Raw genomic sequence first — 24260 nt, forward strand, 5'->3', positions numbered from 1 at the left:
ACATGCTCGTTAGGTTAATTGGTGATTCTAAATTGGCCGTAGTCCTGCAATCTTCCGCAACCCTCCACAAAACAAGTGTTTACAGAAAATGAATGAATGAATGAATGAATGAATGTGGCTAATCACCCTCTTCTTAGCAATGGTTGAATTTTCTACGAAGCTCTTCATGGTCGTGTTCCTGCCGCTTATGGTTGAATTTTCTAAACACTGCTGATGTGACAAATTTCAATGCATTTCATATTAAACGTGGATTAATTACACTAGTTCAGAGAAAAAACCAATAAAGAGATTTTGTATGGAGATGATTGGAAATGTGTTGGGCTGCATTTCTGGTAAACAACATATGTCTTTGAAGAATTACAAAGGGACTGCGTAGAACCTCTGATGAGCCACATGCTGCTTTCATTAGTCGTACAACTATTCAAAATCACATTTGTTTGATTATTTTCTGTTCTTGGAGGGAATGTCTAATTTGATCTACAAATGTTTTGTGGCTGAAAAGTTGGTCATTAACTCCTACACTGGAAACTTATTATGCTCCTGCAGATATCTACAAATAATTTGGGCGGGGCTTCATGTCCGTGATGGAGAGAAGAGTAACAGCGACATAGTCCTACTTGTCATCTCAGCACCAAGGAGTTGAATTTGTGAACAAAAAAATGGCTGCGCCCATAGAATCGAGCTGTTTAGAGTCCTCTAGCGCAGAATCAATGGACAAACAATCAACAGCGATTAATGCATTTGTTGAGAACACCTTAATAGCTTGATGTGACAAACGTCATTGTTCTAATTGGTTGTAGGACTATCCAGTTGCGTGCAGAGGTATTTTTTTCTCTGCACGCCCCATAATGAAACCCAAATGGCGTGTTACCAGACCCGGATTCCAGAATTGAGTCTGTCTACCCTAGGCTAATAGCGTTCTGGTAGCTGCAACTTTATCTTTGAAAGAAATCTCCCTCGCAACTCAAAAACCCTGTCCAGCAAGCGGAAAGTGTTGCACACAAAGAATAAGAATTGTGTTTGGATAGGTCAGAATATCAAACCCCAGTCTCCTGGGCGAAAGTCTTCCAACCTCCTTTCAAAGACTTTGTTGCTCTTACAAAGTAGCAACACAGCACAATATAGCCACAGGTGGGTTAACATTAGAGTCAAGTACACCTGGTGCATTTCTCTGAAACAACTCCTGACACAACAGCAGACTCTGACTCTCTCAGGATGAGAACACGTTTGATGGTTATGATAAAACACAGCTCGTAGCTGCTCTGAGCTTCTTGTTTGGCAGGTAAAATAGAGGTCAGGCTCTCAATCACTCAGCAGTAAATGTAAAAAGAGGATTTCTTTGAAATACTGAGCGAGTTTTTGCCATCCTCGAAATTTGTTTTCATCTTAAGAGAAACTGCAGAGTTCGAAATTCAAACAAAGCAGAGACGTGACAGCTGGGATTTCAAACACAAGCCCCGGCGAATGTCTGAACCGCCGGAGCTCACTCCTGATAAATCTTTCAAAGCATAAACTGGGCCGCTCGGCATTGCTACTGTATTATTTTTCTCTACTATTATCTCGCAGAACAGCAGGCCAGGTGTTGAGGAAACCAGTCAATCATCCATCATGTTGAACGCACAGCGAGGCTGGAAGTAGCGGTGTCAGCACTGCTCCCAATCTCACTGTTTCAGCTGTCACAGCTTCTCTTTCTCAGCAAATGGCTTTGAGCTGCAGAGGAAGAAGCAAAGAGAAGAAGAGAGGCGAGGGGGAAAGCGGCCTGTGAGGGGATAAGCTTCAGCCATTACTGACAACACACTGTGGCCATTGCACACTCCTGTTATGTGCAACAAGGGAGTGGATCTCACTGAATAAAGACGCATGCACTGATGCACATCAAAGCTCACAGAGGTCAAAGAACAAGAGACAATTGAGGACACTGTATCTGCTTAATTCATATTCATAAGACCCCGGCAAACCAAATGGACATCTACGAACTACCAGCAACAAAGGCCAACGGCATCAGGACTAAAAAGTTGCACTTGAACTCACCACAAAGTCTACAGCCAATGGTACAGCTGGTATAATACAGTATGTTGTACTCATAGGTGACAATAAATAACACTTCATGCCAGCAGGTGGCAGGAGTCTTTATTCATCATTCAAAAGGGGAAACAGAAAGAACTACTATTAGCTGGGAGGCTAGGAAACTGGGAAGAGCTGCCATTGGCTGGGAGGCTCGGAAGCTAGGATGAGCTACTATTAGCTGGGAGGCTATGAAGCTAGCTAGGAAGAGACACTTTTATCTGAGATGCTAGGAAGAGAGGAAGAGCCGCTATTAGCTGGGAGGCTAGGAAGTTAGGAAGAGCCGCTATTAGCTGGGAGGCTAGGGAGCGAGGAAGAGACACTGTTAGCTGGGAGGCTAGGAAGCGAGAAAGAGACACTGTTAGCTAAAAATCTAGGAAGCGAGGATGAGACACAATTTGCTGGGAGACTATGAAGCTAGCTAGGAAGAGACACTTTTATCTGGGATGCTAGGAAGAGAGGAAGAGACACTGTTAGCTGGGAGGCAATGAAGCTAGTAAGAGCTTCTGGGAGGCTAGGAAGGTAGGAAGAGCTACTTTATACTCATGGACCCCCCCCCCCCCCCCCCATTGGGACACGATTTTAGATGACAGTGCAGGAAACCAGGCTCCTATGAGGCAGTAAAGGTGAAAGCAAAGAGAAGACACAAACAACAAAGGGTCTTTAAAATACATATTAATAAAAAAAAAAAAAGAGAGAGGAAAGACTCCGGATATTGTCCGGAGATTGATAGCCACTTTCTCCGATCAGCTCATTTCAACCGTCTTTTTATTCATCCCTTTGTTCTGCCACCCTCACAACCTGCCTCCATCTCTGGCTCTGTCCCCGGAGCCCGTGATACGATCAGTGGCTCCGGACAACTCCCTGGGCAGTTAGCCTTGACGGCTGACAGGAGCTGGCGTCCACACACGGCCTTGATGCACGCATGCGTCCGTCAGGAAAGACTCAGGCGTTGTTGTTAAGGTTTCCTCCGGCTGATGCGACTAAATAAAAGAAATAAAGCATGAAAGCATGGGAAGCAGGGGACCTTCTTTCTTACCATAACAATCCCATAAAACGGCATTAAATAGAAAGTACTGTTTTTTATTTTCCAACCCTCCAGTAATACTTCGAGGTAGAAATTCCCATACTGCTCGCTGACCCTTCATGCTTATCTTGTGCATGATATATTCAAACAATAACAACTTAATATCGCTGTTTTATCGCCCCTGCAACTTACTCAGGTCATTTCTCCGCACATGGAAGACATTCTGCTGTTTTAAGTGAGTCATTTAGTGATGGTGCATTAAAAACATCTCCTAATTTACTCTCTTTTTTGGATAGAAAGTCTTCCACACTTCCCCCGGGGGAAAATCAACAGTATATCTGTGGTCTGAAAACAAGTTGTCAGAAGTTTCCAGCTTGAGATTTTGTGCCCAGAGACAAACTGAAATGAGACACATCCGTGTGGATATTGTTAATCAAGACTTAATGCTTGCTTGACAAAACGTGCGGGTAGGGATTCCTTTGACAGCGCAATATACTTTTTTTCATTTCCCAACTACCTTTTGCCCAGACAGTTCTGACAAAGATAAGGATCTTCTTTCCTGGACTGATGCATTTGAAGCTCTAACAGCTTGAGCTCTTCCCTTGCAGCTGTAAGACTATTACATTACACATAAAAGCTTTGGCCAGTTGGATTCCGAAGTGAAGTGAAATAACGTCTTGTGTCCGAGGAGTCTTGATGTCCCCGGGGGCCCAGTGTGTTGCCACGGGAGGGGATCGATAAAATCAAGCAGCCCCCAGGAGCTTGTGTGCTGGATACTGACCTTTGGCGCTTATGTTGCAAGAGGGGCACTTGTAGTCTTTTGGCCCATGAGGAAAGAAACCAGCGTTTAAAGCCCAAACATTTAAGATGTGGTATTCACAGCCTCACATGTGGAATTACTTGGTGAAGTCCAAAGTAAGTTGGAGGTAGATGACGGATGGTAAGGTGGATAATTTTATGCAAATACGGACATTCTCAGTAACCTGGTCTTTTCACTGTGTACTCCGTTTCCCTTGTTGTAACCACAAGCTCTTGGATTCGAAGGTAGCAGTCTACTGAATTTAACGTGTTAATGCTGCGTGGAGAATGGTTGAAGCTCTTCGGAGGTGACATTTGACAAGCAGGGTGGGTGGAGGGGAGATCTGTCAGTCTAGCATGGACCCCTGCCGTCTCTGCTGTGGTTTCCACTTGATGTCCCTTTCCCAGCCACTGGCATTCTGCGACACAAAGGCCTGGAGGCTCGGTCTCCTGCTGTGTGATCTGCTGGCTCTATCCATCCTTTTGATCCGTTGTCAATCTTCCATGTACTCTTAGTCCGTTCAAACCTTGCATTAACATCTGACCTGAACACGTTATATATGACTGACCTGATGTTAGTTCAGTAACAAAACTCAGATATAACTCAAACCCCAAGCTGTTTTTTATTTTATTTTATGTTTGAAGTGAGAGAAAAATCTCTGGTAATAAATTTAAATAAAGATCATCAGCATCAAGAATTAATCACCTTAAATAATGACAGTATCGCACACAGTATACGTATACGTACTCCTACCTGAATGAACAATTCTCCAACCTGCCTATGATTCCTCTTACATTTTCAAACTGTCATGTAACATCATCAGTTTGTATCATAAGATTCCACATGTACGCTTTAGTCAGATATGTGTATCTATGACAAATGTATGTTTATCTTGCTGTTCTCTTCTCTCTTTCTTCTGTCTGTACCCGGCTGGCCTTAGGCAGATGGTTCCTCCATATGAGCTGGGTTCTGCTCGAGGTTTCTTCCTGTTAAAAGGGAGTTTTTCCTTGCCACCGTTGCCTTCAGGCTTGCTCTGGGGGTTTCAGGCTGGGTTTTTGTAAAGCGTCTTGAGACGATTTGTATTGTTATTGACGCTATATAAATAAAATTGAATTGAATTGAATTAAATAATATAATTTATTAATTCTAGTTTAGATTGATTTCTTATTTAGTTCAACTACAAGGGCAGCATATTTTAAAAGGCTCTCATTACTAATGAACAGACATCACTTACAGTGCTGTTTTCTCTTCAGGTGATCATTTATAAAAGCGTTTGTTTTACGTCACTTTTTTTCCTGAATAAATGAGGCAAAGTGCTGTTTTAATGTGACCCGGGACTAATTGTGTGTTCACACTGTCAAAGGAATGAGGTCAGATGTGTCCCATACCACCTTCACATGTGCTCCGAGATTGGATCACTCCAATGGGTCCTCAATGCGCCCTGGGCGTGTTCACACCTGTATTTTAAGCTGGCCACTTGCGATCAGATCGTCCAGGATGGATGTTAATGCGAGGTCTGGTAGAGGTCTTTTAGATATACTGCATGCATCCAGCTGCACTTCACTTTTAGTATCTGTCCCACCGCCCTCCTTTTTCTGCTTCTGCCTGTTTGGCCTCAAGCAGATAGGTCCCACCAATAACACCCAATATACCAGCAGGTGTCTGCTCAAGGTTTTCACCACCGTCGCTTCAATGCTGGCTTCAGGTTTTGTAAAGTATCTTGAGAGAATTTGAGAAAAAAAAAATGATTTGAATTTAATTAATTTCCCATCTGTAGCAGTGTCTGATGGGACACCTGCTGCTGCAGTGGTAAGAAACAAAAATATCACCGCTTAGGATACGGAGTTTTTAACATATGCTTTTTTGTGCCTGTGAATGTAGAAAAAAACGATGATACGTCTCCACTTCGTCCCATTGGCCAAACTGATGCTAACATTCAGGGGGTGGAGCTTATGACCTATACTGCAGCTAGCCACTAGGGGGAGCTCTACATGCTTCGGCTTCACGTTTGAGTAGCTGTCACGGCGTCCAATCTTTTTACACTCTGTACCTCATAGTGTAGCAGTTTGACATGACGAAAGTGGCTGCAATATCTCGAGGCGGTTTCACAGAAACAGCGACCCCCATTGGGAGAAACACCTTTTCTGCAAACCGGCTGACTATTTACTCCTCTAAAGACCTCGCAGATATCCGCTCACGTTAGCACACATGAGCGCACTCGAGGCCTCGTAAGACACGCGCACACACCTCCAGCCTCCCCACTCCACCCTGCAGTGGCATTTGAAGGACAGGGGCCTGGAAGGAGGACTGATTTTGAACGGTGAGGTGAGGTGAGGCGGAGGGCCTGCCTTGCTGGCTCGGCTGAGGGTGTGAGGTAAACAACACCTCCGAGTTCAGCGTGCATGACTAATGCGCCTCCTCTCTCTCGAGCGCTGACGGCTCCGCTGGGCAAAGCTGCCGATGACAAGCTGTCTGAAGAAGTCTGCGGCGTCTTACTACCTCCCGTCTCTCACACTGTCTGGTAGCTTTACTCCGTCAGTGTCAGCTCTGCACGCTTCCCGACTGCCCTGACTCAACCCCCTCCCCCACCCTCACCCCCATCCCCCGCTGTCATGTCAAATACTTATAAAACGACCAGATATAAAGATGTAGCGCATTTTAATATTACATCAGATGTAATATTTGATATCGTCACATGTTGGAAGAAAAACATTTTTTTTTTTTTCCCTCTGTGACTGATTTTTAGCAGCAGTCAAAAACACTGGGGCATTCCCTTTCAACTTTGTACAATTTTATGAAATGCATACTAATGATATATTCAGGGTCACTGGCAGCAATGCACACATGCAGATCAAAATACAAAGATATGTACAAACGTGAATTGTACACTAGTAAGGTGTGTTCAGGCCGAAGACAAAGCAAAAATTTTCGGACTGCGTACAAAGCAGAATCGGAAAAGGTGGAAACTTTAGCCAAAAAAAAAAAAAAAAAGTGTGCTTCTGCTGTTCATCGAAGAGAAAAAAGTTTTCCGGTAGGTTTAGAGTGAGTGAGAGCTGCAGCAAACACGTACTGTACGAAGGCACACTCTGCTCACAGTCGGTGCGTTGTTAGCATCTCGGGGCGTTCGGGTGCGAAACGCTCCGGCATTTGTGCGAACCAAAACGCGACAAAAAAAAAAACAAAAAAAACATTTGCTTTGCGTTCCGTCTGAGCACAACTTTACAGCTATCTTTAAAAATGTTCTCTAGTGGTTTTTACCCCCCGACCTGAGTTCAACAACCTCATTTGTTCACGTGTTCCAATTGGAGCCCATCCCCCTTCCTCCGCCCGACCGGCCCGCGGAGAAGGGGCGGCCGTCCGATGGGTCGTTAAGTTCAGACAAGCAGAAGCAAAAACAGAGAGTGGTGAATACCGTTGTATTCTGAGGAGATAAAAATCACATTGACATCGTTTACACAGGGCACACACGTAGAACATTTATTGCTGTGTAGTCAGGCTTTAACCTTTGATGCCATATTCACTGACACAAGGATTTGTCTCAGAAAGATAGGAGGATATATCTTTGAAGCTAAAACAGCCCTTGGTTGCTTCGCGTTTTTTCCGTCTTCGACCTTTAACCTCAGGAATCCTCGCCGACGAACAGGACACTTCAGGAAAAGGCAATCACTTCACCTGAAGTCATAAACACACACGTACACACATACGCTCGCGCACACACGACTCTCGCGCTAAAACATAGTCATCAAAGTGATTTTGCATGATTAAAAAAAAAAGAAGAAGAAAGGTCAAACCCCTCGGATTTTCTCACATCACCTCGTCCTTTTTTGAGAAAATTAAAAAAGCAAGGCAATGATCGAAACACTCGGGATGCAACAGTCTACCTCTAGAAATCAGGCTTAAAGATGAGCGTCTCCGTTTTTTTTTTTTGGACGGAGCAGTCGAGCGAAATAGGTTTGCATTTAAAAGATGCAAAGTTTTGTTCGCCCGTTACAGTCTTTTGATTTAAAACTATAATGTGCGGAATGGTTTGCTACAACATACTGTGTGTGTGTGTGAAGAGATGGGGGAGGGGGGGAAGAAAGGATGAGTGCATCAGGGTGTCGTTTCAAGAATAAGCATACTGTATTGCAATCCCATGCTTAAGGAACACTAATGTGTCCGATATGTTGTGGTGTAACTCTCAAATTAAAGCTTTCGTAAAGAGATGGTTCACGCTGTTCGTTTTTTTTTTTTCTTTTCTTTTTTTTTTTCTTTTTTTAGCATACGAGGCTAAAAGCAAACAAAGTTCCCCCGTGTGCAGGAATGTCCGTGAGTCTCGGCGGTCCCCGTGTGGTGAGCGAATATGCGAATATGGCTGTTCCCATCTCTGGTTGTCCTCTGAGACGCCAACATCTGAAAAAGGAAAAAAGAACCCCCGAGGAACCAGTGTTCCCAGAGAGAAATGTGCTGGAGGGAACAATCACTTCAGCGCGCAGAGTTTGAAATTTTTTGCTTCGTTGTTTTATACACGTGTCCACACCTTAAAAAATGTTATAAAACTGGAAGCCACTGGCAGACAAAAAAAGTCCTAGACAACGAGTCGAAGACACTGCATGGGTCAAATTAAATCGGGACAAACTAGCGGCAACACTTGCACGTGCCTATTCTCTTTTCTACAAAAATAGTGGAATATAAATCACATGGTTATCACCCAACATTGACATCTCAATACACTTCTGTATATAGATTTTTAAAAAATGCGATCCCATCATGCATTCAGAGGTCCCTTCCCACACTTGTGGCTTCGTCCAATCATCTTAAATCCTTAATCACGGTGGGTGAGAGGAAGTGGTGTCAAAAGGAGTGTGCTTGAAGTTTTTTGTCAAAGTAGCCGTGAACCACGTTTCGGGCGCACACAAAGCAGCCCCCATGCAACACGCCGCCTTTCCTCCCGATTGGATTTTGTAAAAGCTCCATCCAGCCGTCCTCTTTTTTTAAACTCATTTCTTCTTGTTGGTGAGTGAGTGAGAGATTCTGGAGATAGAAAGAAAAATAACCAATTTCACGAATCGCTCCGTGAACAGTTATACCCCCGCGATCTGTCAATTTCTTTTCATTTTCCGTCTCCACCGAAAAAAAAAAAAAAAAACAGAGCTGACAGACGCCACAAAGCCTCAACTCAGTCAATACCCATCTCCTGTTTTTAAAAATGCAGAGGTATGGTGCAGTGATGAGAATGATTTAATTCATGCCTTGGATACCTGAGGCAGTGCTGTCTCACACTCAAACACAAACATTCCTTTACCCCCCTCATATCTCACATTTTACTCTGATCTCAGCAGAAGGTCCGGTGCCGGAGTGAGTAGGACCTGTTGTTTCCGTCTGCCAGAACAGATGGACATTAGATCCGCTCTCTGCTTTTCCAGCCAAACGAATAACCGCCCTTCTCCTTTCACGGCCTTCCTTCCGCCTTGATGTATTCCACCATCATCACAAAGCCTCCGCCCACTTACTTTCGCTGCACTGCCTCTGAGACATAAACAAAATGAAAACGGTCTCTGTTGGCATGGGTAGCTATGTCAGATTTGGGTACTTCTATTTTTGCATTTTTCAACCTCTGTGAACCTGAGCCGTCACAGAGAAAAGGAAACTGCAGTAGAGCAACATCCCGACTCTTTGTTGAGTCTTTGAGTTTAAGCTCTTTTGTATCTGCTCCTGTGGACTCCCTGATATGAACGGACCCCCTGGTTCTCCAGTCAGATCAGAACCTTCCAAGGCCTCCTCCAGAGGGTATGAGGGCCGGTCTTCAGCCCTTGGGCCTTAACTCTGCAGGCCACTTCCTAACCAAGACCACTCCTCTGTGGGTAGCACAAAATAGGACGCAGGCTTGTCACAAATGAACAGAAAAGGGATTGGGGGGGCAAGATGAGGGTTTGGTTTTGGAACACAAGACATCATGTGTCATCAAACCTCTCTCTCACTGATGAAGCAGAGAGAGTGAGAGGAACAGCAATGGGTTTAGATCCAAGGAATGGAAAGACAAAGAGAGTAAACAGCAGGTTTCATCTGTTTTTCCGACAAGGCCCTACTGCTGTTTGGCTTGAGCTCTTCCCTTTCAACCCTTGCTCCCTGTCCCCTATTTGCCCTCGTCCCTCTCCTCGCCTTGTATCAACCAATACCCCTGTCCAGGGGTTGGCTAAGAAGCCCTGCGGGTCCATAAGCTCCAGGCCCAGAATCTCCCTGCGGCCTTCCCTGCCCCGGGAGGACAGTAGCATCCCACCTTGGTCCAGACTTCCTGTGCTGTTGCACTTCTTCACCGCCCCTCCCGGATACACCAGAGAGCTGGGTGACAGCAGTGACGTCAGGGACAAGCTACTCAGCGCCTCTGACAAGTGTTCACTGTTGCCTGCTTGGCTGGAGCCACAGCCGCCGATGGACGATCCGATGCCTATTCCCAGGTCCTCGTCCGATGGGTCGATGGAGTCGTCCCGGGTATAGCCTGGGCTGGTGCTGCCTCGCCCGCTACTTTGGCTCCGCTGGTGACCCCTGGTGGCCAGGAGGGTTAAAGCTGACGATGGGGTGGGCCTCGGTCTAAGGGTTTGTACTGGAGAAGAAATGGCGGTGCCGTCTTCAGGCAGCGGGAGGGGGCACGTGACTGGTAAGGTAGCTGACGGCAATGGCAACTCCAAGTTCTGTGGCGGAGAGACACTGAAGCTGAGTCCTTCTTCCAGGGTGGTCTGAAGACTGCCCTCTGAGCTGCCTGTAGCAAGGGATGAGTCACTGTGGGATGGGTACTGTCGAGGGAAGCAAGCAGAGAGAAAAAGTAAATTAAGAGTGCCATTTGAAACAGTGTTCTACTACATCTCAGTACAACCTGACACCTAGCATCAAGTGTCATCTGACATATTGTAATGAGTTTGACCCCCTCTTTCACTTACCTGTGTGCAGAGCATCTTTCTGTGGGCTCTGGGGGAGCGGAATGAGGCCCAGGAGGCCGGCGAGGTCAGCCTAAGACCCCTTGCCAAGCGTAGGCTCCTACTGCGGGGAGGTACCGGGATGGCTGCTGCTGCATATTTATCTGGAGCGATAGGAGTTTCGCAGGTATTAACATCGACAAGACTTGCTGCTGGATGTCCAAATGGTGATATACCAGTGAATGCATCTTCTGTGGATTTACTCACCGGGGCTGCAGCCAGGTGAGCACATGTGTGTCTGGTGTATTTGCATTTCCATCTCCTGCAGCTGGGTCTCCATCTCGATGCCAACGCTGAGGGCCCTGCATGGTTGGCTCAACCCCTGCACCTGGCTCTGCACCACGGTCTGGTGGCTTCCTTCGTGGCTACCACTAACGCCAGCCTCCTCTGAGCTGTGGGAGTCACTGTGGCATCTTCCCTGGAAGAGTAGAGATGGGCAGACTTTTAGGACAAATATCTAGATTAGATTATTAAAGAAATTGTTGCTGAAAGCTTATATAATTAAGACGCCATCAATGATCTTTAAACTCTCATTTCCTCTTTGAAGGGGCAATTAAAGTTTAGGACTTGCATTACATACTGTAAACGTGACAACTCCTGGTTGATAGCAAGCCTGATAGAGAATAAGAACAGCTCTTCAGGCGCTGTGCAGATATTAAATATGGCCTCAGATTCACATCATCCCTCTGGCTTCTCATTATAGCTCTAGTCAAAGGTTGAGAACTGATTATGAGCACTTATTGTCATGTTAATTTTATATGTCGAAACATAAAAGCCTGGTTATAAATTTGGGCGTGAGACGGCGGCGGCAGCAGCTCGAAGGGGGGAAGCGGGAGGCGGATTAGTTCAGATTTAAGCCCATGCATGTGTGAGTATGTATGTTTTTGTGCTTTCATGACTGTATTGTACCTGTGAGTCATTCAGTTCAAGCCTCTGAATTTCCTTTTTTTTTTTTTTTTTTTATTGAAGCAGCAATCCACCCACGCCCATACTTACCTCAAACGGCCTTGACAAATACATTTGTTTTTCCATCATTTCAGACAACATCACATTGACTTTCATTTATTTCTTTGGAGAACTAACCTAACCTTAATCTTAGCCTCTAAGTGTCTACCCTGGATCGACCTTTGCTCTTATGTTAAAACTAAAAATTTAATGATACGTCTTTTTCCCCCAGAAGCAAAATAAAGGTACACACACAACTAAACAATGTCTACCAAAGAAAATCCCTAATCTTAGATTCTTTCTCACCTTCCGTCCGTCTCTTTCCATCTCTCCCCACCCCCCTCCTCTAATGAGCACTGGTTCACAGCCACGCTTGCTTGACTGCAGGCTTATCTGGCTATCCAGAACCAAGGAGCATTACCCCATTACAGAGGAGGATATCCAGGAAGGACGGCCGATAGGGGCGGGAGATAGCGTAGCTAGAGGAAGCTGCCGAGCATGTGTGCAATTACCGAAGGGGGGGGTAACGCCGAGAAAGGAGAAGCAAGTCTAAGAGAGTGGGTTCAAGAGAAGGAGGCAGGAGAGCCACCCAGGAATGCAACTAGAGAGTTGGCGGTGGAAGGATTTATTCATGAGGCGGACAATGATGTTGGATAAGGACCCTGATGTAAGGACCCTGAGATAATATAGTCATTGGAACTCAAGGTTTATGTCCGGCAGCATACGCATGGAAATGACTTTATTTCTCAATTGAAGAGTACTACTATGCTACTGCTAATAATAAAATCATCAGTGAGCCTCTGCCATTGCTTGCACTCACCCTCTACGGGGGAGTAGGACAAAGTGGCTCGTAGCTTTTCAAGTATAAAGTAGTGGCAATACTAGAAATTACCGCTGATTTTGTGCTGCAGTGTGTTCTGCATCATTTTGTTTCTCTTTTTTATTTAAACATAAAAAGTTATGTTTGCGTGAAAATGTATTTAACGAGCACGTATTCAGCTCAGCTTTTATCCAACACTCGGTTTTTGCTGTTGTTTAGCTTTTCACTATCACTGGGATGCTCGTCATTTTATTAGAAGGGGTAATGGACAACGAACAGACCATTATCATCGGGAATTAATGGACGACGCAGAGTCCAATAATGCGTTAATGCACCGGCTTTTTAAATAAACTGAAACCCGACGCCCTGGATGGTTTCGTTGCACAGAACCATCCGAACAAAACGTCCTCGGAGACTGTTTGGAAAAGGGCAGCGCTTTCAAAGGGCAGGTCCCTTCTGGTTGTCAAGTGCTGTAGTCAGTGTCAAGACACAAATGTCTTTTTGATTCAGTTTGAATTGTGCCGTGTATTACAAGGATGATTGGAAAGATAATTTAGTTTGTGTCTTGTCTTCCACAGTATACGACACCAACACTACCTTGGCACAGTGGCTTCATAACAACTGTGACCTCTTACATTTTTGTGTACATGTATATCAAATTTGTAAAAGTCTGTGTATTCAGCTATGCCAATCAGGCATAACATGGTGGTACCTGGCAACAATATATTGTTAGTGGAGGCCTTTGGGTCCTATGGGTTGAGGGGATCAGTTTGGGATCTAGTGAATCTGGAACCCAGGTCAACACCTTGTGCTGTTCTTCATATTTTAGTTTTTTAGTTGTTCCTAAAAGGTTGTTCATCTCTCTAGCCACAGTTTGGACATGTAGCAAACTGTAAGTGCATGCCAGAAGTAAAATTTTCCCTAGAAAGGATCTCCCAAATTGCAAGAGAATCCGGCTGCCTTGCAAGGAAAGAAAATCCAGGCATGTGTACAACCTTAGTATGTCTGAAAGACTCGATTGCTAGAGCAAACTTGCACATCTCAAACCTTTGTCCTTTAAGGAAACGGTTTATTTCAATACTGCAAATTCCTCAATGCATCTAAGAGTGAATGTGGCTCAGCAGTTAGAGCAGGTTGTCCATGAACCAGAGGGTTGATGGTTTTGATCCCTAGTATGTTGACGTGCCGTAAAGTCCTTGAACAAGACACTAATCCCAGACTTGCTCCCAGTGCTTGGCGAGGCCATTTACCACAGTTTATTTTCCTAATCTTTCCTTTCCGCCTCACTCTGCTCATGCCTACCTTGGCCTCTTGCGGCAGCAGCTGATAGGCGGTATGTTCATCCAGGCTGAGGTCGTCCGGCAGGGCTGGCGATGAGGACTTGTCTGAGAGTTGCTCTGACTTAAGCGACGCCTGCTCTATCTCTGCCATCCTGATCTGCTGCAAAGAATTCACTCAAGTTATTAATGGCTTTAAAACACGAGGACAGTTTCTTGAATTACTTATTAGAGAATAAGTAAGAAATAATTTAGTCTAGGGTTTCGGAGCAACCGTGACCTCTTACATTTTTGTTTACATAGGCATGAAATTGACAAAAGTCTGTGTTTCCAGTGATTTCTTCATTCTCATATACAGAACCACTTAAAAGTATTTGCAACCCTCAGAATGTTTGACAATTTTGCATAAAAATGACTCAAAACATCAACGGAAGGCATGAAAATAGACAAAGAGTACCCAATCAAACACATCAAACAGAAATATTATACTTTGGTGTTTGTTGAAAATGACCCAATATTACATATCAGTGAGGTACAAAAGTAGGTGCAACGCTAGGATTACAAGTTAATTTCAAGGCCAAATTAGAGTCCATCAGTTCAGAAGTTTCATCATCAATGCAATGAGACTCAGGTGTGGTTCAGTTCCTGGATTAGTTTAAATAAATCAACGATTTGTCTCAGTCTGATCTTCACAACAAATGTTTGCGGAATCGTATGATGGCAGCGGACAAAGAAGCTTTCTGAGGAGCTCAGAAAAAGAGTTGTTGTTGCTCATCAGGCTGGAAAAGTTTAGAAAACCATCTCTACAGAGTTTGGAACCCACAAATAATCCACAGTCAGACAGATTGAGGACAAATGGAGGAGATGTAAGATGACTGTTCCCCTCCACAGGAGTGGTCCACCAACAAAGATCACTCCATAATAGTCTAAGAGGTCCCAAAGGAACCCAGGGGAACTTCAGGGGAAGTAGCTAAAGTGCAAATACTTTTGAGCGGCACTGTATGCCGACATGAGCTACACAGACAAGAGAGATAAAACCTCCACCGAGCCGCGACACGCTTCGCCAGATGCTGACAATTCAAAAGCGGCCATGGTGGCCGTGGCACCTGTCTGCAAAGAGAGATTTCAAGAGCGTTACTTTGTCATCATCAACTGAACAAACGTGGCACAAAGAGAGGTGAAGGAGGAGGCTGGGTGGGAGGCGAGAGGCAGATATCCAAGCAGCGTGTACCTCGGCATCTGCATGTAAATGTGGGGAAAGAGAGAGGGAGGGAGGGAGGGAGTGGCACCAGAACCGCACAATTCTACACCGACAGCCGACTGTACAGTACGTGAAATCAAAATGTTGTTGCATGATGTCTCAGAGCGCTCGTCAAACTCCCACACCCCGCACAGCAATCCTCACCAAACATAAAATAAACTGGGATGTGACAACTGTGCCGCTCTCCTCCTTATTTGTTCCAGGCTTGGCTCCAGCTAGGTTCGTTTCATTAGGACCGCAGGTATCTCAGCTCATGCGGCTGTTGAATTGGTTTTAAATTACCACTGCACAAGACTCCTGCGAGCTCAAGCTTCTCCGCTGACACCTCCTACCTTTGTGGCTTTTTTTTTTTTTTTTTTTTAATCGTGCACAATTTCAAAACCCATCGCAAACAGTGAGCTGGAGTGGAATATCAGGGTTCTGGAGGTAGCTGGGATGTGTTCGAGCGGCATTTTATTCAAAAGCAATAAATAGCCAGAGAGGAAGGGGGTAGAATTAAAAGGGCCAAGTGAAATCCGATGAAGCGATGACGGGCCGGCGATATAGTAACACGTGCCGGTAGGCGAGAGAGACAAAGAGGTTCATGGAGGAAGATTCGTGGCTGATATGAGGCAGTAAATTACCGCCGGCCGAGCCCGCGAGGGGTGAGAGAGAGAGATGGGATGAGGCAAGGCAAGGAAGCAATGCAGAAGCACAACAACTCATTAATTTAGAGGAACACTTTGTGGGTTTTTCTTGCTCTGTCTCCACACATCAGCTCACTCGTGCTACTATGTGACAGCACCGTACGGTAGCTGTGACTTCTCCGGGGTGGGCCGCAAGTAGCTCCACAGAAAGGTCCCTGCGAGTCATCAGCCGGCGCATTTATCGACAGGTAACGGCAAAACCACAGCCTTTCTCTTCCTGTGTTCTCGGCTGTGCCTCCGGGGGGGAAAGCACAATGGGTATAGGAAGGAACTGCTTCACTACCACCACCGCCGCCGCCGCTTCCAGAAATATTGAAGGCTTCACTAACAAGATACAAGCACCCGACTGAAAGAGTCTACTGCAGCCTGGAGAGCGGCGGAGCAAGGGCATGGTTCTATTCAGCGCTGCTGTGAGGAGAAAATAAAATATGCATAGGTAATATCTCACGGCAGCATCGCATTCGTCATGCTAGCCGGATCACACGGAGTGAAGGTGGTATCATATGTGCTAGGGATAATTTACTGCACATGCACGACCGGGTACACCTCCCCGGTGCTTTTGTTTTGCCGTCAGCAAATTCTACACATCAGTGGCTTAACTGATTTATTTTAATGATTGAGTTAAAGTTCCATCAAATCAATAATTTTTTTTTGCTTTTCCTGTCAAATATACAACGTCGACACGGCACAACAGCTGCTTAATACCAGCCACTGCTGTTCTCATGTCTCTTAAAGCTGTTTATTACCAAACACTGATCAGTTAACTTTATACAAAGCGCTTTATACTTGGATTCAGTTTTTCAAGGTTAGCAGGTTTCAATAAGGATGTCGCTCTATTTCCTTATCTGTTCCATTTTCCCATGCACACTAATCAGGCATAACATTATGTTTTTGTGTGTGTGTGTCCGTGTCAGGCTGCATCCTTCTCGGGATGGCTGCTGCCATCAAGGAGTGTCATTGCTATGGGGTGGGGGTGCCTGGTCTGGTCTAGGTGGGTGCTACATGTCTAAGGAACATCCAGGTCCAAAAGTTTCCCAGCAGAACATCGAATTGTCTCAAGATGGTCAATGTTATTTACTTCTCCTGTCAGTGGTCATAATGTTGCAGCTGATTTGTGTATTTTTCCATCGTCTCCTAACCAATCATTCCCTTGTCTCTAGGCTGTCTGTGGCTCAACCCTCTTCCTCCCCAACTCCACCTCTCCATTGTCATCCTAGGAGCCACTTCTATCTCCTATCTTCTTCTCTCCTGTCCCTGCCTACCTTCATCATCTGAGATTCAGCTCTATGACACGGTCACTCTTGGAGTCCAGCCGGCAAACTATCACCTTGCATGTTCATGCTTCCTTACTGAACTGTGTGTTGTTCCAAGTGTCTATCTAAAAAAAAATTAAAATTAAAGCTTAAACGAGGGCATCTGGGCTTGCAGGGTTCCTTCAAGAAATTCACCCACTCATCCAAGTAGACGGTCGCCAACAGACCCCAGTCCTGTCAGTTTCAGGTGGGCAACACCCAACGACGTTCCTATTAAGAACCCCAACTTCCCAACACTTATTTAGAGCTGAAGACTTGGATGAAACATCTTCAAGAAAACCCCACAAGTCCAGTTGCCGTTGTCGCAGCTCGTTTTTGGGATCTGCTTGCTCATGCTCATGTGTCAGCTTTGTTCAGTTACTACTACTACTACTCCTAGTCGGCGGCAAAGCAGGTGTTTTGACTCCCTCTATGTTCCTGTGGAAGTTGGGGCTAATAAATGTTGAACAGTTACATTTACACAGAAAAAAAGAGAGAGAAGACAAAGGCTGAATCTTCTGCGCTGGTCCAGACGCTGAGAAGACGTAGACAAGGGAATGACCTCCAGACCAGTCATGGCCACAACAACGTGCAGTTATATTTCTGGGGAGGTGCACATCAGGATCCAATGAAGAAACATTATTAGGACGTAAGTTTGTTCTTTCGTCATTCAATTTCCCGTGCTTACCCATCCCCCTCTTTTCATTTCTTTTCTTCTACTTCCATCTTTTTATTCCAGGAACACAGGTGGACAAGGACCCAAGCTTCTTGAGACGTGTCCCCACCCTGAGTCTCACTCCCTGGGTACCTCTACCATCATCATCCATCCATGCATTCCGCTCCTCTCATCTCTCCATTCATTTCCTTCACGTCCTGTCTACCAATAAACTCCCTTGCACCAATTGAGGCGTGGTCTTTGTTAGTTAATCTCTAGTTTGGGTAGCGTATCCAGTATTAGGGTTAGGGTTAGGGGGGGTTAGGGGTTAGGGTTAGGGTTAGGGGTTAGGTTTGGGGACAAGTAAGCAACCTTACTCCTGAAGAGAAGGTTACTCAGGCACAGGCACAGGTTGCATCTTCTATAAGTTGATAGGGTTAGGTCGAGGGTTATGGTTAGGGGTTAGGGTTAGGATTACGCCACTACAGCTCTCTGACTGCAAACAGAGAAAAAGCTCTTGGGAGTTATGCAGTTCTTGCGAGCACTAGCAACCCTCTGAGAGTCCCTCTTGAGGAATGTTCCTGTTCTCTTGAGGAGTCTCTCTTTGCGCCAGCGACCAAATATCTTCACTGCTCCATTAAACGGTTCCCTGTGGTCAGTCTCAAGCTGTGGCTCATCCCAAATGCCGACTGGGCAGTTACTTGATGAATATTTCCACTGTCACACACACACACACACACACACACACACACACACACACACACACACACACACACACACACTCGCTGCACCCCGGTGTCCCGTCGTGCCTCGTCGTCCCCTTAAACACAACAACACTGCACGTTAACTCGTCTGTCTCTTTGGAAAAATGGCGCACACCCACACCGGCTCTTCTGTCGCACGCAATCACACCTAATCTGCAACTGTACCGATAAGATCATACAATAAATCAGAGCGAGACAGAGGGATAGTCGGAGGAGTGCAGGGACAAATGGAGAGAGGAAGCATATAAAAAGAGGGGAGGGAAGATTGATGGGTTGACAGTATCTGCAGACAGGCAGAAAGCATGGCTGACAGGTGTGGAGGTGTGTGGAGCCCAGTTATTGCTTCTTCTGAGCTGACCCGCTGCACTTTGTCACCGTGATGGACAACACCGACACAGGACTCATGTTTGTGAGTGTTTTTTTTTTATGCAGGAGCTCCTGTTTACAAGACACCCTAAAAACGGAGGCGCAGGTAAAAGGACATCGTCGGTGCGTGCATGCATACAGAACGGCTGCATGTGTGTACAGTACAGTGTGCATGCGCGGGGCCTCATTAATCCACATTTCTGCACACATGGGAAGCTGCCTTTGTTTCTTACTGGATAATTAACAGGCTGCGATTTCCTGTTATCCCGCAGTCTAACAGCACATACAGGATGTGACACGCTGCATAAAGCACTTTCCATTCAGACTGCTTTGTGTGATGAATGAGGCCGCTGGATATCCATGGAACTACGTGCAGTTGTTGCTGTTGTGTATGTCCCTGCATGCATGCAATCAGTTGCCAGTACGTCAGGGTTAGCTTCTGTGTTCATCAATGTGTGTGTTCAGAGTTTTGCAGAGGTAATAGTTTGGTTGACACAGGCTAAAATGAGATCATCGACACTAGAAACTGCAGAGACTGTATGTTTGCATATAGTTATACACACTTATATATATTTATGCACTGTACAGGAAGGTAGATGATTAAATTTGTAGTATTTGGGGAATTTACATTTTTACAAAGAACCCTAGCTCAAAGAAAGGAAAAAAGAGAAAAATAAAATGATTATATTTATATTTATATATATAAAAAAAATATTAAAATAAAATAAAATAAAATTATTGATTTAAAATTTAATTAAATTAAGTTAAATCAAATTAAAATAAATTAAATTAAATTAAAAAGATTGTCTACCAGGACTGAAGAACGCTGCAGTGTTTAAATATGTTAAACAAATGTTAAAAAACAAAAATGCAAAAAATTAAAATCTTAACATTAATTTAACAAGAAATTGAAGGTGTAGCTTCTTATCCCCTTCCGCTAAACACTGATTCTTGGATTTGCAGTTGTTTAAGGTGCTTTCACATCACAACATCCTCACACGCCCTCAACGCTACGTTCTTGCAGATTAGCGGTTGGTCATAATTTTGCAGGACAGTTGGATTTCAGGAATCAGGGAAAATAATCAAATGGCAAATGAAGCTTTGGCAGCCAATATGAGCACTGGCATTTAATTATAATGTAGTTGTCCGCTTGTAGATGAAGAGTGTTCACACTGCAAAATGAACTGCTGCAGTCAGACTGAAACCAGGCATCTAACTAGGCTCAGCGCGGTTCATTCGTTCGCCAATGGAGTACGAACGATTGGTGTGAAAGCACCCTGATACTTCGATACGACTGCTTTTTAGTCGACCAAACCTGCTGCTCTCTCTGACTCTACCCAGAGAACTGCAGCAGCAGCAGCAGCAAACAGCTGCAGACTGCAAATTCACCTGCGAATATAACGTATGCCCAGAAAATGACTAGATTTGCTGCTGGGCTTATTTTTTTAATTTATTTTATTTTTTTTAAATAGCACTGCTAATGGGGTCATAAACGTGTCAAACTCGTGACAAATTGTCAATGCCGGCCGCCTCACTCTGAGGTGGGAGTATTTTTAACACTGGTGAATTATTCAGCGTGATAAATTGAAGTGATTCTTAGACGTTTGATTGATATGTGGGACTCCAGGCTGGTCCTGTGAGGCCCGGTGAGTAGCTCCCCTCACAAGTAAATGTTTAACCAAATAAATTAATCCATGTGGTTCTGTTTCGCTTGTGAATGCGAGCCTTTAAGGATGATGTTGTGTGTGTGTGTATGTGTGTTGCATACATATCCATGTGTGTTCAGGGTGGTACCTCTTGCGGGTGGCCCTTGCAGTCTTTGCAGACGGGCGGAGGAGAGGAGTAGTGGTGGAAGACCGAACCGGAGAGGTTGTCGATCATCAGCATCTCCCCCTCCAACGTATCCTTGATGAGGAGAGATACGCTGTCCAACCACTGGCTCTCCTGGAACACATACACACAAACACACACACATACACGCACGGACACGTACACACGGGACGCAGGCCGGCAGACCAGAGTGCACGCAGGGGCGCAAACATGTGCACATGCGAAACATGCGAGGACAGAGAACACGCAGGGAAATGCATACACCATCGTAAGGGTTATTCAAGAGCCCGTGTGCGCACGTACGTATACTTTACTTTAGTTCCTTATACGCTCACGCACACACACACACGCACACATTATGTTCATATGCACACACGCACACACACAAATACATTTCACATCACATCCTCATTTCTGTTTCTCTCTAGCTTTGAGTATAACCACCTATTTGAAACTTCTGCATCCATATTCCCGCACAAGTTCCTGGAAAGTTGTAGGAACATTTTTTAAAAAAAAAGGTACTGAAAGGCTCCTTGACATTGTTGGTTGTCCACAGTTTAAATATTATGCAGATTAGTCCACAGCCAAAGTACCTGGAACTTTTAGTCCCAGGAACTTCCTCCTTCAGATCATTGGTTGCCTATGTTTTCACCACCAAGTACATTTCACACCACATCATCATTTCTGTTTCTCTCTAGATGAGGGTACAACCACCTAACTTTTACAGCTGTATTCCCACACAAGTTCCTGGAACTTCTAGTCCTAGGAACTTCCTTCAGACCATTGGTTCCCTATGCTTTCTAGACATTGTAAAGAGGAACACACAAGTACATTTCACACCACATGCTGAGTTCAGTTTCTCTCAAGCTGTGGATATAATCACCTGTTTGAAACCAAAACTTCTGCAGTCATGTTCCGGCACAAGTTCTTGGAACTTCTAGTCCTAGGAACATTCTTTTTTTTTTTTTTTTTTTTTTAAAAAAAGGTTTCTTAACATCATTGATTGTCTGCATTTCCACACTTTAAATATTATGCAGATTAGTCCACTGCAAAAGTACCTGGACCATTTAGTCCCAGGAACTTCCTTCAGATGACTGGTTCCTTATGTTTTCACCACACGGTAAAGATTATACTCACACAAGTACAGTGCATACCACATCCTCATTTCTGTTTCTCTCTCTAGCTTTGAGTATAACCATCTATTTGAAACTAAAACTTCTACAGCCATATTCCTGCACAAGTTCCTGGATATCCGTCCACCTCATTTTGGTGCACAGCTATGCCACAACCTGCTGCCACCGGTCCAGCAGGTGGCGGTAATGCATGTAATCACATCTAATCTGATCTATCTCTCTCTCTAGATTTGAGAATATAAACATCTACTAGAGTAACTTGACATATCGGAAAACAATATCTCTAGTCACGTCTACACTGAAAATACCAGGAACTTTCAGTCCCAGGAGCCGTTTTCAAGGAACTGAAAGGTTCCTTTGGATTACTGCTGCCTCATCTTCATATGCGCCCACACACATCACATATTCCTTTATTTCAAAAATCCCTGAGCAGAAATTAAGACAGCATCTCTGATCATGTGTTCTGTTGCTTATATACATATTTATTTGAGCTAAACATTTTCCTCCACGGCAAAAATATGTCTCCTCAATAATAAAACTCCAAACCCTCATTAGCCAAGTATCACATAATCTTACTATCAAAGCCTTACGTGCGGAGAGAGGCGCAATTACAGTTGATATATCACCTCAATTAGGCTGTTCAATACCTCGTTGAAACAATTTAAGATTTGAGCATTTGCCTTGCGCTCCGGGTATTATTGGGTCTAAAGCAATTTAGATGGAATCACTCAAGGCTTTTTTATTTATTTATTATTTTATTTTCTGTGCAACTTAAATGATCCCTTGCTTGCACGGCTCTCGTCTGCCAGATTGTCTTTCCCAGAGACCCTTCTTGCAGAGGAAGAAAAAGAAATAATAGTAACTACTTAAAAATGTAAAAAGATTTCCGTGTTTCTTGGCAGGGCGCCGTATTTCACAATGAAGTGGATGCATCGCGCCCGCAGCACAGCCAAAATAACTCCATTACATCAGCAGATATATCCCGATAGATGGATAATAAGGTCACTCGTCTTGGATCCCCCCCCCACGCATGCCGATTTTCATAACACGTTTCCACGACGCTGCGTGCAGGACTATACTTAGACGTGTTATGCAAAGACACATTTCTGACTCACGTGGTTATATTACGATCGCTAGTGCTTTGAAAATGAGGGGGTTCAGTCAGATTGCACGGTTACTGTACTCCCAGCGTTGCATCTCTCTGGTTTATGAAACAGCATTGCGGTGCTACTGTTTGGCACCAGGACTGGCGGCCGTCTCCAGCTCAATACATGCATGCATTAAATAAACTCCCTCTCCGTCTCGCGCTCACAGACGGGCCCAAGATAGTCTGTTCTGCGTAGGTGGAGGCCTTAATATAAAAATAATGTTTGATTGACTGCGGTGGCCTGTGTGCTAGCCTCCATTAATAACTGTATTAGTGGACAACAATAGGGCTCGTCTACAGGGAATGGAAGCACAGAGAGAGAGAGAGAGAGAGAGAGAGAGTGGAGGGCTGAAATTAATTACTGCCTCCATCTGACTGTCACTGGCTCAGCTATTATCTCTCTTATTCCTTGACTCTCCCTCCCTGACTTCTTACAGAGTCTCCTTTAGGCCCTCTGCAATATATTACCAGTGTTTCGCCACTGCAGTCAAAAAGGTAGACTCTTCCACTGTGTAGAAAATGGCAAATTATAGAACACATAAGCTCATCAGACCTCTAGCTTTGAGTATAAATACATCACAACTGCATAAACGTGACATATTCGAAACCAACATTTCTACCGCCATGTCCCCACTGAAAGTAAATTCGTCTTTTAGTACCAGGAACTTTTTTGGGGAACTCCCTTCACATCACTGGTTGTTGTTGTTGTTGTTTCCACCATTTTCAAAAGATCACACGTTTCCAACACAGTTTTAAGATTAGCCAGCCATATTCCCACACAAGTTCCTGGAACTTCTACTCCTAGGAACTTTTATTTAAGGAACTAAAAAGTACCAAACTGATCCAAAAAGGAACAGCTGTTTTTCCGGCTAACTCTACAACTACCTGGCGCCACTCCAGTCCAGCAGGTGGCAATAATGCAGGTAATATAGAATATATTAAAATACTCTCAGATTCATCACATCTCATCTGATCTGTTTCTCTCTCTAGTTTTGAGTGTATAAATGTCATGGATTACTACAGTAACTTGACATAATGGAAACCAAATCATATTCCCATCCCAAAGTATCTGGAACCTTTAGTCCCAGGAACTTTTTAAAAGGTTCCTTAAAATCGTTGGTTGCCTGTTTCCAACACATTATAACAATTATGCTAATTAGACTCGTTCTTCTGCCTTGACATGTTTGAAAACTATTTTCTATCATCATATCTGCACCAGAAGTACACAGAACTTTGAGTTG

The 24260-nt window shown here is 44.5% G+C and overlaps 1 protein-coding gene across 1 annotated transcript in view; it reads right to left on the bottom strand.

Moving 5' to 3' along the window:
* Positions 1 to 9847: 9847 nt before the first annotated feature.
* Positions 9848 to 24260, bottom strand: part of LOC311506082 (voltage-dependent T-type calcium channel subunit alpha-1I-like) — a 141843-nt gene continuing 127430 nt past the window's right edge. The window contains exons 32-36 of the mRNA XM_084569962.1: positions 20704 to 20853; positions 13911 to 14048; positions 11051 to 11261; positions 10808 to 10947; positions 9848 to 10663 (exon numbers count right to left, since the gene is read on the bottom strand). Of these exons, the coding sequence (XP_084426088.1) occupies positions 9932 to 10663; positions 10808 to 10947; positions 11051 to 11261; positions 13911 to 14048; positions 20704 to 20853 (1371 nt within the window). The 3' untranslated portion in view covers positions 9848 to 9931. The remainder of the gene's footprint in view (positions 10664 to 10807; positions 10948 to 11050; positions 11262 to 13910; positions 14049 to 20703; positions 20854 to 24260) is intronic.

Source organism: Chelon labrosus (assembly GCF_963514085.1).
Source record: "Chelon labrosus genome assembly, chromosome: 21".
Classification (NCBI taxonomy): domain Eukaryota; kingdom Metazoa; phylum Chordata; class Actinopteri; order Mugiliformes; family Mugilidae; genus Chelon; species Chelon labrosus.